Source organism: Paramisgurnus dabryanus, chromosome 17 (assembly GCF_030506205.2).
Source record: "Paramisgurnus dabryanus chromosome 17, PD_genome_1.1, whole genome shotgun sequence".
Lineage (NCBI taxonomy): Eukaryota > Metazoa > Chordata > Actinopteri > Cypriniformes > Cobitidae > Paramisgurnus > Paramisgurnus dabryanus.
In genome coordinates, this window is record NC_133353.1 from 30,927,900 (window position 1) to 30,941,239 (window position 13,340).

At 38.0% G+C, this 13,340-nt stretch overlaps 1 protein-coding gene across 1 annotated transcript in view; it reads left to right on the top strand.

Annotated features, from left to right (window-relative positions):
• Nucleotides 1-13,340, top strand: part of ush2a (Usher syndrome 2A (autosomal recessive, mild)) — a 328,961-nt gene that overhangs the window by 300,673 nt on the left and 14,948 nt on the right. The window contains exons 61-63 of the mRNA XM_065288316.2: nucleotides 4,936-5,163; nucleotides 5,236-6,755; nucleotides 8,791-9,112. Of these exons, the coding sequence (XP_065144388.2) occupies nucleotides 4,936-5,163; nucleotides 5,236-6,755; nucleotides 8,791-9,112 (2,070 nt within the window). The remainder of the gene's footprint in view (nucleotides 1-4,935; nucleotides 5,164-5,235; nucleotides 6,756-8,790; nucleotides 9,113-13,340) is intronic.

Below are 13,340 nucleotides of genomic sequence, written 5' to 3' on the forward strand. Positions count from 1 at the left end.
TCCCTCTCGACAGTTGAGAGCTAAAGGTGCATGCAGGAATGAGCTGAATAGAGTGGTTGTACTTTAAAGGAATAGGGGCAAGAGGTGTGGATCTTCAAAAGGTTTTGAATGTCATTGTCTGCATTTTATGTATCATGGGGTTTTGTTAGCTACAGAGTGCATTTAAGCTATAAATGTATTCATTTTTACCAATATGTCAGTATATCTGTTCCCTGGTGTGAATAAAACCCAAAACATTTAGCGCTGCTTACACAATGCTCTACCAACTGAGCTACAGGAACGCAAGAGTACAAAAGAAAACAAAAGAATTTGCAAAGCATAGTTTATTTAACTTGTACATGTACACTCACCTAAAGGATTATTAGGAACACCTGTTCAATTTCTCATTAATGCAATTATCTAATCAACCAATCACATGGCAGTTGCTTCAATGCATTTAGGGGTGTGGTCTTGGTCAAGACAATCTCCTGAACTCCAAACTGAATGTCAGAATGGGAAAGAAAGGTGATTTAAGCAATTTTGAACGTGGCATGGTTGTTGGTGCCAGACGGGCCGGTCTGAGTATTTCACAATCTGCTCAGTTACTGGGATTTTCACGCAAAACCATTTCTAGGATTTACAAAGAATGGTGTGAAAAGGGAAAAACATCCGGTATGCGGCAGTCCTGTGGTCGAAAATGCCTTGTCGATGCTAGAGGTCAGAGGAGAATGGGCCGACTGATTCAAGCTGATAGAAAAGCAACTTTGACTGAAATATCCACTCGTTACAACCGAGGTATGCAGCAAAGCATTTGTGAAGCCACAACACGCACAACCTTGAGGCAGAAGGGCCACAACAGCAGAAGATCCCACCAGGTACCACTCATCTCCACTACAATTAGGAAAAAGAGGCTACAATTTGCATGAGCTCACCAAAATTGGACAGTTGAAGACTGAAAAAAATGTTGCCTGGTCTGATGAGTCTCGATTTCTGTTGAGACATTCAGATGGTAGAGTCAGAATTTGGCATAATTTGGATCCATCATGCCTTGTTACCACTGTGCCGGCTGCTGGTGGTGGTGTAATGGTGTGGGGGATGTTTTCTTGGCACAATTTAGTCCCCTTAGTGCCAATTGGGCATCATTTAAATGCCACGGCCTACCTGAGCATTGTTTCCGACCATGTCCATCCCTTTATGACCACCATGTACCCATCCTCTAAAGGCTACTTCCAGCAGGATAATGCACCATGTCACAACGCTCGAATCATTTAAAATTGGTTTCTTGAACATAACAATGACTTCACTGTACTAAAATGGCCCCCACAGTCACCAAATATCGACCCATCTTTGGGATGTGCATCCCACAAATCTCCATCAACTGCAAGATGCTATCCTATCTATATGGACCAACATTTCTAAAGAATGCTTTCAGCACCTTGTTGAATCAATGCCACAGAGAATTAAGGCAGTTCTGAAGGCGAAAGGTGGTCAAACACAGTATTAGTATGGTGTTCCTAATAATCCTTTGGGTGAGTGTATATCCAAAGATCTTTTTAACTGTTATTTCAGTAAGCAGTAAACAACTAGTTTATAAAATAAAAAATTCTCTAACAGAATGCAGGTATAGTTTACTTAAAGCATGACCTAAAACCACTGCTTTGCCAATGGCTCCATTTGATGCCTTTTGATGTAGCTGTTAGCGTAATACTAATAAAAGCTCCGGCTCAGGCTGAAGTCAGCAGCGGCGGGCCGGGACAGTGCGTCTACTGTATGCAAATGAAGCAGTCCCACACCTTTGAAGGGTCAGGAATCTCCACTTTCATCTAATCAGCATAATTGTTGTGACAAATCCACATGGTTATTCTTAATTAAAATCATCCCTTGGCCCAAGCAGCCCCCAGCGCTGTCATAGAAAATCACACATATGTAAGCCGCTGATGAGACGCCAGACCTGCGCTCGCTCGAAAGAGGAACTTTTTTCCCTTTACAAATTACTGATTCTCTGAGCTAATTTTAAATGTACTTCAGACTCGGATTTCCCTTTAATGTATAAAACAGCAAGGCATCTTTCCGGCTCAATTACAGGAATTCCGCTTTGAGTCGGACAAAGTGTAAACTGTTCTTTTGTCATACAGAAGATATTTGACTGGTTTTGGCTTCTGTATGAAACTTCACACATGCATGTTATCAGGGGCGTCATGCACCAATTTTTTTTTAAGAGGGGGCTCTCAAAAATGTGCGCACAAACAGACATTAAAAGCAATATAATATTATAGTGTGCTCAGACTTTTTCCCCCACTTACATTTCTAAACCCACCTGCCTTCATGTAAAAACCACCATAATAAATGTTGACTAAATACTTATAAATAGGAATCAGAATAATGACATATAGGCAGAGGTTTCATCAATTGTGCCATTAATGCATTTGTACAACAACTGCTATGTTATAAAATTAATGTCATTTTAAATGCATATTGTATATGAACAATGAAAATAACAAAAACACGTGATTGGTTGTAATGCTCACAACTTTAAAAACAATAATGCTGTAATTGACACCTGCATTTATAATAATAAAAAACTAATTGATAAAAATGAAGAACTAAACTAAATCTACTTTAAATTGTCTTACACATTGTTTTCTCATTTATATACTTAGCCCATGAGAAAGTTTATAGCATTGAGAATTTAATGGTTTTAATGTTTGTTGGATCCGCGATACCCAAAACACAGCGTAACCGATTCTCTTAATCAAAACTTAAACACTTCCCATTTTAGGGATCTGTGCCATAAACATTTATTTGGAAATCTATAACAAAAATCAATTCTCTTAGTCGCTTTTTAATGGCTGCCTTGAGAACCCTGGATGAGCGAGCGCCTGCTTGTTAATGTCTCGCTGCACGTGTTTGGGAAAGTGTTTGATAGCATTGCCATCTAGGGGCAGGATATAAGTCTCTGTGCTGAGATAAACTGAAATGAAACAGCTGTCTCTATTGACAATGTGCATATGTTTGCTGGTTTATAGTCCAAATGTTCTCAATTTTTCAACCACGTAAAAAGGTAGCTTTTTAAATGCTCCAGCGCATCCCAGAGATGTAATGGATTGGGATGGAAAATCTGCAGAGAGAGGGGGTCTGTGGTTTTATTGGTGGTTGTGAGAATTATGTTTGTGTTTTTTCTGGTCAAATTAAATAAAAATTCAAACCGTGCTGTTGAAAACGCACAGTGATTTAAAAAGCTGTGATCAAACATGGACACTGGCATTGTTGATTTGTAGAATAATGAAACAAAATGAATAGTAACATTAGTTTAAAGATTTATACATAAGCACAAATACATAAAACGTGCAAATGTATAATATAATGTAAAGATAAATTTCATACATAAAAAACAAAGTTTTTATTTTAATAATAAAAATTATTATATTATAAGAGGATTCAATGTTCTAATAATGTTTTGAATAACGTTCTTATAACCAAGCAAGAAAATTAATATAATGTTTATATAACGAGAGAATTGATCGTTCTAACGTTTTAAATAACGTAATTACATAACCAAGCAAGAACGTAAATGCAGAATTTATATAACGAGAGAATTGAACGTGCTAGTAACGTTCTTATAACCAAGCAAGAATGTTAATACAACGTTTATATAACAAAACAGTTGAACGTTCCAATAACGTTTTAAATAACATCTTATAACCAAGTAAGAACGTTAATACAATGTTTATATAACAAGAGAATTAAATGCTCTAATAACGTTCTTATAACCAGCAAGAATATTAATACAATGTTTAAATAGAGACAATTAAACGTTTCAATAACGTTTTAAATAACATTCTTATAACCAAGTAAGAACGTTAATACAATGTTTATATAACAAGAGAATTAAACGTTCTAATAACATTCTTATAACCAAGAAAGAATATTACGGTAATACAATGTTTATATAAAGAGACAATTGAAAATACAATGTTTACAAAACAAGAGAATTAAACACTCTAATAAAGTTCTTATAAGCAAGCAAGAATGTTAATACAACGTTTATATAACGAAACAATTGAACGTTTCAATAACATTTTAAATAACATCTTATAACCGAGTAAGAATGTTAATACAATGTTTATATAACAAGAGAATTAAACGTTCCAATAACATTTAAAATAACATTCTTATAACCAAGAAAAAACGTTAATGCAACGTTTATATAACAAGAGAATTGAACGTTCCAATAACCTTTTGAAATAAACTTCTTATAACCAACAAGAACGTTATTACAGTGTTTATATAACAAAATAGTTGAACGTTCTAATAACGTTCTTATAACCAAGCAAGAACGTTGATACAACATTTATTTAACAAGAAAAATGAACGTTAGAATAATGTTTAAATAAAGTTCTCATAACAAAGCAAGAACGTTAATGCAACTTTTATGTAACGAGAGAATTAAACGTTCTAATGTTCTTATAACCAAGCAGGAACGTTATTACAATGTTTATATAACGAGAAAATTGAACATTCCAATAAAGTTTTAAATGACGTTCTTATAACCAAGCAAAAACGTTAATGCACTGTTTATATAATGAGAGTGTTGAACGTTCTAATAACGTTCTTGTAACCAAGCAAGACCATTAATACAATGTTTATTTAACGAGAAAATTTTACGTTCTAATAACGTTTTTATAACCAAGCAAGAATGTACAGTAAATACTCCATTTACATAAAGAGAGAATTTAAGGTTTAAATAAGTTTGAATAACATTTTTGTAACCATAGAATAACGTTAATACAAAACTGGACACTTTGTACGTTCCGTGAACATTCAGAAATAATGTTTTTATAACTCAATGGGAAATTATGAAAACGTTCTTTCAATAAAATTGTTAGCTGGGATTATAGAGAGTCTGTCTGTATTTGTTCTCTTCATTTAACTGTATGTGTGTGCTTTCTGTTGTAGGCCAACGTTTATCAGGCTCAAATATTTGGATTGGAGCCATACACCACATACAACATGCGTGTAGAGGCAGTTAATGGAGCCGGTCTGGTTTCCAGTCCCTGGGTCACCATTCAAACCCTTGAAGCTTCTCCCAGTGGTTTGGCTAACTTCAGCATTGAGAAGAGAGAACATGGTCGAGCGTTACTACTACAGTGGCCTGAACCTGCTTTTCCAAATGGAGTCATCAAGGTACTCCGGCCACCCAAATGTTACATTGCAATACTCCACAATCAGTCCTCCTTAACGTATTTCTATTCACAGATGTACAACATCTTCAACGAGGGCAACTTGGAGTTCAGTGGTCTTGCGCGACAGTTCCTTTTCCGCCGCCTGGAACCCTACACCGCGTACACGCTCCTTCTCGAAGCTTGTACAGAAGTCGGTTGTACGAGATCCGCACCTCAGCGCGTTATGACCGAGGAAGCCCCACCTGCCTCTCAGCCAGCACCTATTGTACAGCAGATTCAAGCACGCAGCCTGGAGCTCCACTGGTCTCCACCTGCCCAACCCAACGGCAAGATCGTACAGTACCAAGTTCTGGCTATGAGTCTTGAAGACGGCAGGGTACGCAGTGAAGAAGATGACTCTTTGAGAGCCAAGATCGTTTTTACTGAGAACAACACCCAAGCGAACAACTTTATTTACAATATGTCTGGCCTTAAACCATGGAGCAGGTACAAGTTTCGTGTACGGGTTTCAAATGTGGCCGGATATACCGATAGCCCCTGGCTCATGGTTCACACCAGGCAAGCTCCTCCAAGAGGTTTGGCTGCCCCGGTTATCAGTCATATAGATGGCAAACCTCATGAACTCTTCGTATCTTGGTCACCTCCTTTGGAGCCCAATGGTGTTGTTCTCACCTACAGGATTCAGAGAGACAACATTGGCTATTATTTTAGCTTTGACTCTAGTGTTCGTAACTACACCGATGTGGATCTAACAGCGTACACTCTTTACAGTTACACAGTCGTTGCATGCACCGTGGCCGGCTGCGTTACTAGTTCGCCAACATGGATCAGGACGTTAGAAGCTGCCCCTGCTAACGTGGAGTCGCCTGTGGTGTCTGACATCACTTCCCATTCCCTTAATGTGTCATGGGCTGTACCGTCTATCCAGAATGGGGAGATAGTGATACATATCCTCAAAGTTAATGACGAAGAGGTCTACCGTGGAAAACGCTTGAGCGTGCAGGTATTCGATCTACTGCCATATGTTTCGTACAGCCTCATCTTAACAGCCTGCACCAATGGTGGATGCACATCAAGTCCGCCCATCTCTGCCCGAACTACCGAAGCTCCGCCCTCAGGAATGCCCGCCCCGACTCTTAAAGTCACAGGTTCAGAATCGGTGGAGGTCACATGGAGTGAGCCCCTACAACCAAATGGAGTAATCACAGGGTACGAGCTCCATCGAAACAGGAGTCTCATTTATACCGGAATGGACACTCGTTACCACGACTTCACATTACTTCCCAGCGTAGAGTATAGCTACACCATCACCGCCAATAACAGTCAAGGCGCAGTCACAAGCCCACCAGCAGTGGCTACGACTCAGGCTTCAGCACCCTCTGGTGTTGCCCCACCAAAATTGCAGGCTCTAGAGCCATTTAGTATTGTGGTACGATGGGACCCCCCAGCACGACCCAATGGGATCATCATTACCTACTCGCTTTACAAAAGGGACCCAGCTGAGCTGAACGTGAAACGTGTCAGTTTTGCTTCCCATCACAATGCGTTTCAGAGCCAAAGTTTCTTACTCACTGAACTAAAGCCCTATTACAGGTACAAATCCCAGTATGGTGTAGTAATAAATTTAGGGGTGGTTTCCCAGACAGGGATAAGCTTAAGCCAGGACTAGGCCTTAATTTAATTAGGAAACATAACTAGTTTTAACAAACATGCCTTACTAAAAACATATACTGGTGTGCATTTTGAGGCAAAACAAAGGGCACTTATGTATTTTAAGATATGTCAGTGCAAGTTGTTTTCAGTTTGGACAGCTATTATGGTGCATTCACACCAGCCGCGATAGAGGCGGCAAAAACGCACTGTTCGCGTGTAGTTGGACGCTTGAACATTTGAGTTTACTCGCTCTATTCGCGTGTGAAATTCTAGTAATTCACGCAGAAATCCACGTCATGGGAGGGGCTTCTGCGACTCCGCTGAGACTCCGCTCGCTTCCTGTAATCACGTCACTACTACAGCAAGGTCCTGATTGGTTAATGCGGCGTGGAAATGCGCGAGTTGAAAAATCTATAAACTTTGGCGGATTTCCGCGGCACTGCTCAATTCGCGCAGAATGCACCATTTGCGCGGAAGGCACTGCAGGATGCCTCATCACGTCTTTGCATTGACTTAACATGTAAATCACTTGCGCTTGCTGCCTCTACCGCGTCTGGTGTGAACCCTGCATTACATCTATGTTAGTCTAGGACTAGTCTAATCCCTGTCAGGGAAATCGCCCCTTAAATTTTTAAAGAATGGCAAAAAAAAATTTGGGGGTTGATGTTGTGTTGATTGTAGTTTAAAAAAAAAAATGATACAAGAAATTATGTACATAAGTGGCCAAAAGTCTTGTCCGGGAAGAAAATATTTGCAATATTTGCCCCCTTATGTTAGATTAAATTTATAAATAAGATGTATGATATAAAAAGGACAAAACACTATTGGTATTTCTTTGGACAAAATAGTCATATTTAAGGCAAACCATGGTGTATTTTGGAAGGTTTTATTCGAAAATACAATTAATGCATAGGAAAACCAAAAGCTCACAGGTAAAGCATACATTCACTATAATTTGATCTCTTTAGTGGTAATATTTTATAGTCAATTTCCTGACCCATGTCTCTATAAACTTTGCACGTGTTGTAAAGCTGAGCTAGTTTATACTCCAAACACTCCAATGCAACATCCATACAGCATTTTTAATGCATAAAATAAATATAATAAATACATACTGTATATTATAAATAAAATATTTAATATTTAAAATGTATTATATTATATAAATATTTAAATTTATAAATGTTAAAATTAAAATACAATTATTGGACTTTTGGCCACTAATGCATCTGTCAGTCATCTTCATTTATTCAGTTATTGTCATGGTGAATTTTATTTATAAAGTTACCCTACTAACTATGTTTGACCATCTCCAAAATTAGTTTTATTTATTTAAAAAAAATGATAGAAAAGGACGGTATGTGTCAGCCTCGTCATTGTTGTATTAAAAGCAGATACACTGATAAAGCCAAATGAAAGGAGAAAAGGAGAGAGAGGGAGAATATGTTAGTGCAAGGGACCTTGACTTCTTCACTCGGCATAGATAAAGATGGTCAAAAGAAGGAGGTACTCAAATGAGGGATGACCAAAGTCTGGCTCTGTATACGTATGTTGAAGTGAAATCTAGATAAGTGGGCGATGATAATGGTTCATCAACATTATCAACTCGCAACTCATTGCCTCTTTCAGACGACCTTCAGTTTATTCTCCTGCTTTTCTTTCATCCCTTTTCTCCTTCAGTCCCTCGCCGGTGACCTTCTGAAAGAGGAGACAGTTCGCTGTCTGTACTGAATGTTTTGAAAAATATGATGCACTCATTTATTGGCATAAGCACAAAAATATATATTTTTTTTTAAATATTATGACAATTTTATCAGTTCTAAAAATACATTATAATTATAAGCCACTTTTTAAAACACAATATCAGATGCAACCATTTTCTGTACAAACACTTCAAACTACACAACTGTCATGCATCAATTGTTTATCTATCTGTGTTTATCTATCTATGTATTTATTTTGTGATTTTTTGCAGGTATGAGGTGAGAGTGGAAGCCTGCACCCTGTTAGGGTGCGCAGCCAGTGACTGGTCCTCTGTCCAGACCCTCGAGTCGCCCCCTAGTGGACAATCCGCTCCACTGCTAGAGTTACAGACTAACACTAAAGGCATACAGACTGTCTTCCTCGTCTCTTGGTCGTCCCCAGCTGAGCCTAATGGGAAACTTTTGCACTATGAGCTGTACCGGAAACAGGTTTCAGATGTAAAAACACACTCCACGGTTACATTGGTGTACCGCAACTCTTCAACCTCTTGTCATGATGACAGACTCCTGCCCTACACAGCCTACGAATACCAGGTCACGTAGCTGTTTCTTAATTTTATCATTTGGTTTATTAATCATACAGTACCAAAATTTGATTTAAATTATACAATTTTACAGTGTCTTTTTTACATATGTTGCATGTACTCACTTACAGTTATAGTAATAACAGTAAATTATGCATAAATTAATACATGCAACTAACCATAAACCAAACCGTAAAAAGGACATCTTAAAATAAAGTTAACCAACCTTAAATTTTAGATTTGGAGTTTACTTTATTGCACAAAAAATAACAAGATTGGTTAGGTTTTTAAAATTTTTGAGTGCTTGCCCGTGCCTTTACAATGTTAGGGCATTGTTCATGGTTGCCAGGGTGTAGCAGACATCCCACCTCTCCCAGACTTTCCGAGAGTCTTTTGTATATTGATAAGGGCTCCCTGATGCCCGCAAATAATGTAAAATATCCCAGAAATCAATTATTTGAAAGTGTGCGAGTAAGAGAGGTCAGGTTTAAATATTTTTTTTTATTTTAGAGCGACAAGGGGAAGCAAGAAAGTGCCAGAAAAGGGTATCCTGATTGATCTCTTTTCTAATAATTATTAGGGTTTTTTTTGGTGTTTGTTTCTTGCTGTGGGTGGGCTTATAATCAGCCTCTTTCTCTCTGTCTACCACTGTAGTTCATTTACACTGTAGCTGAAATGACAGTGTCCAAAAAAAAAACAAGACAAATACTACTGTACATTAATTATACACTGCAGAAAAAGACTTTCTTACTTATTATTTTTGTCTTGTTTTCCGTAGAAATATCTAAAAATTCTTAAATCAAGATATATTTTCTTAATGGGCAAAATGACCTAAGAAAATAAGTCTAGTTTTAGACAAAACTATACAATTTAAGTGAATTTGTGCTTTAAACAAGCAAAATGATCTGCCAATTGGTTAAAAAATTTTTGCCCAAATTAAGTGTTTAAAAAAAGAAAACATACTTAGATTTTTTCTCACCCCATTGGCAGATATTTTTTGCTTGTTTTAAGTTTACATTTATTTAAATTGTATATTATTTGTCTATAAACTAGACTTACTTTCTTAGGTCATTTTGCTCATCAAGAAAAAGCATTTTAATTTAAGAATTTGTATATATTTCTACTGAAAACAAGACAAAAATACTAAGTAAGAAAGTCTTAGAGATTTTTTGCAGTGTACTGTATTAACGTGGGTTCACACTACACTGCAAAAAAAGATTTTTATTGTTTTCAAATTTAATTGATTTTGTGCATAAAACAAGCAAAAAATTATCTGCCAATGGGGTAAGCAAAAAAATCTTTAAAATTTTTCTTAAACACTAAATTCAAGAAAAATGTAAAAAAAATTTGCGTACACCTTTGGCAGATTTGTTGGCTTGTTTTATGCACAAAATCACTTAAATTTGATATTTTTGGCCTAAAAACTAGACTTATTTTCTTGGGTCATTTTGCTCATCAAGAAAAAGCATCTTAATTTAAGAATTTTTAGATATTTTACTGAAAACAAGAAAAAATACTAAGACATTTTTTCTTGAAAATAATTTTTTGCAGTGTAGCTGCATTTGAGGCGTCAAATTCGCGTCTACCGTGTCTAGTTTGCTGCTTGAACATTTTGAGTTTACTCGCTTGATTCGTGCGTGAAAGCGCGCGTGAAATTCTAGTCATCGAGACATTAACGCGGAAATTCGCAGCATGGGAGGGGCTTTTGCGACTCCGCTCGCTTTCTGTAATCACGTCACTACTAGTGCAAGCTCATGATTGGTTAAAACTGCGCGTTTTTCCCCAAATTTTTAAAACCGGAAGTATTGTCCTATGGCAAGCTGCTGCATGTCCGTGTCTGTTTTAAAGATCGCTCTGAATGGGATCTCTATGAAAAGTCCGTCACAAAAATGGAATTATCTCTGCTTTTTGCTCAAAATGTGGTGTTTTTGCAGAAACCTACCCATATTCAAAAGCTGATTACAAAAGAACCACTGAAGGTAGGAAGAAACGTTTTTTTTTGTTTGAAAGCAGAGGGTCTGTTCTTTCATTTGGTATATTGTATGTTTATATATTTAAAGAAGAACATTTTCTAGAAGGCATTAAACTTTGGTGAAAATCATGAAAAACGCTGGCGCTGGCTGGCAACTTTTTTTTTAAACGCTGGGGGTGAAAGAGTTAAAGTGTACCCCTGCTTGAAATTTTGTAATTCTGTAATCATTTTCTCACCCTAACGTTGTTACAAACCTGTATAAATTGTTTTTGTTCTGCTGAACACTAAGGAATATAATTTGAGCCAAACAGTTTTGGAGCACCATTAACTTCCATAGTGTTTTTTTTCTTCTATGGAAGTCAATGGTGCCCCAGCTTGATTACAAATTTCTTCCTTCTTTTCAGCAGAACAAAGAAATTCATACAGGAACAACTTGAGGGAATGATAACAAAAATTATACTTTGGGGTGAACTATCCCTTTAAGAGTCACAAATTAGTTTTAGGTTTTATTCATTCATTATGTGTTGTTGGTTTCAGTAGTTTAGCTGACTATTAAAGTTATAATATAACATAATATATTAATGTATAAATTATAATAGTTGTTTTTGGGGGGCGGTGTCGATGAGCTACCTCCTTGAAATTAGGTTTTGCAGAGTGGGACGTCTGGTGTTGCCATGTGGTTGCTAAGGTGGTCAGAGAGGATTGCTGCGTAGTTGCTAGGGCATCAACATTGCTGGGGTCTCAACATTGTTTCGTTTTAGAAGTCTTACTTATAAAATGCCATTTTTGGCTTTTGTGCGTACATAGGCTTTTAGTAAGTTTAATAAATGAGACCCCTGGTCTGTAGGAAATCTGTGTAAAAATCTAAACTCTGTAAATGCAAATTCGTCAAGACTTTGTGATACTTGATACTGTATTCATATTATGCACAATAGTTTAGCATAATCATGAAACAAAGCGTGATTAAATACTCCAGTCCTCGCGTAATATTAAATTAGCATGATTATTTGTCGCAGCCGTGTTAAATGTTACGCTCATCTACACTCTCTCATTCACATAGACAGGCATTTAATCTAACTCACTATATTCATCGCACCTCCATCCCCTTACGAGACCTTTCTTTAATTGACAGCCTAGCCTTTGCAGCAAAATAACATTAGCATTTGACTGTCAGGCCTGAGAGGCGTGGGCTGATCAGGGCGAAATTGATAGAGTTTGCCTGATTGTTCCATCTTATTTATGAGCAGTAATTTATGACAGCCGACGGGCGGAGCTGAGTGATGACGGACAAGCGACAGGGCCATTAATCTGGGCCCGGGTGAATGCTGACGATTACGATCGAAGCCATCCAGTTAGCTGTAAGGCCTCCCAAATGTAGTATTGGAAAGACCTTTTAATGTCTATTGGCTGCCCCCAAGGATGTTGCTAACTACATTGGATGTCCGTGACTCCATGTGTAGTCATCGAAAAGATGTATTTCGACAAACCTGACTACAACTAATTTTTAACATACATCCTCCGTTTTGTTTCGTTTCACTAGTTCTCACACAAGGGCGTAATAAAAGCCATCCCCATGTTAAGAGGCTACATATTTTATTGACACTTTAATGTCAAAACTTAATTAGTCTAGTGCTCATAACAGAAACGAGAACTTTTGGCCCTGTGTCCATGACTGGGGCGTGGCCACGGCCAATGAGGAGCTGTCGCCGGGCAGATTCGGCCCTCGCCGTGTCCGCCCAAATCCATTAGCGCTCGCTCATGAAATAGTTTTATTTTCCCGCGTTAATTACAGCTCTGTATGCAAGTGCTTGGGTAGCTATAAAACGTCTGTGCCTCACACAAGGGCACTAAAATGTCCTGACCGACTCCACTTTAAAATGTAGCGCCCATATCTCTTCACCAATTTTGTATCCAGGAATCCAAATGATTTATTGGCGAGGACTTTATTGTGCTTGTCTCGTGGTCGTTCCCGGTGTTCCCGAGAATTCCATTTCTATGTTTTCCCTGTTCAGGCCTATGCTTAGGGTTGGGGTTAGGGTTAGGTTATGGTTGGGGTGGGGTTAGTGTGTACCTAATCAAAACCATTTCTTTCTTTGGGTTACAAGATGGTGTTTCTGTGAACCCACCCCACAGAACCTCCGTTACCCCTGCCAACACACGTCTAGTCGTAACTTTGGCAGCGGGAAGGATTCGGGTAGGAATGTGAAATGAGCCAGCGCCTCATGCAGTCCTCGCGTATTGCCACTTAGATCTATCATCTGGATTG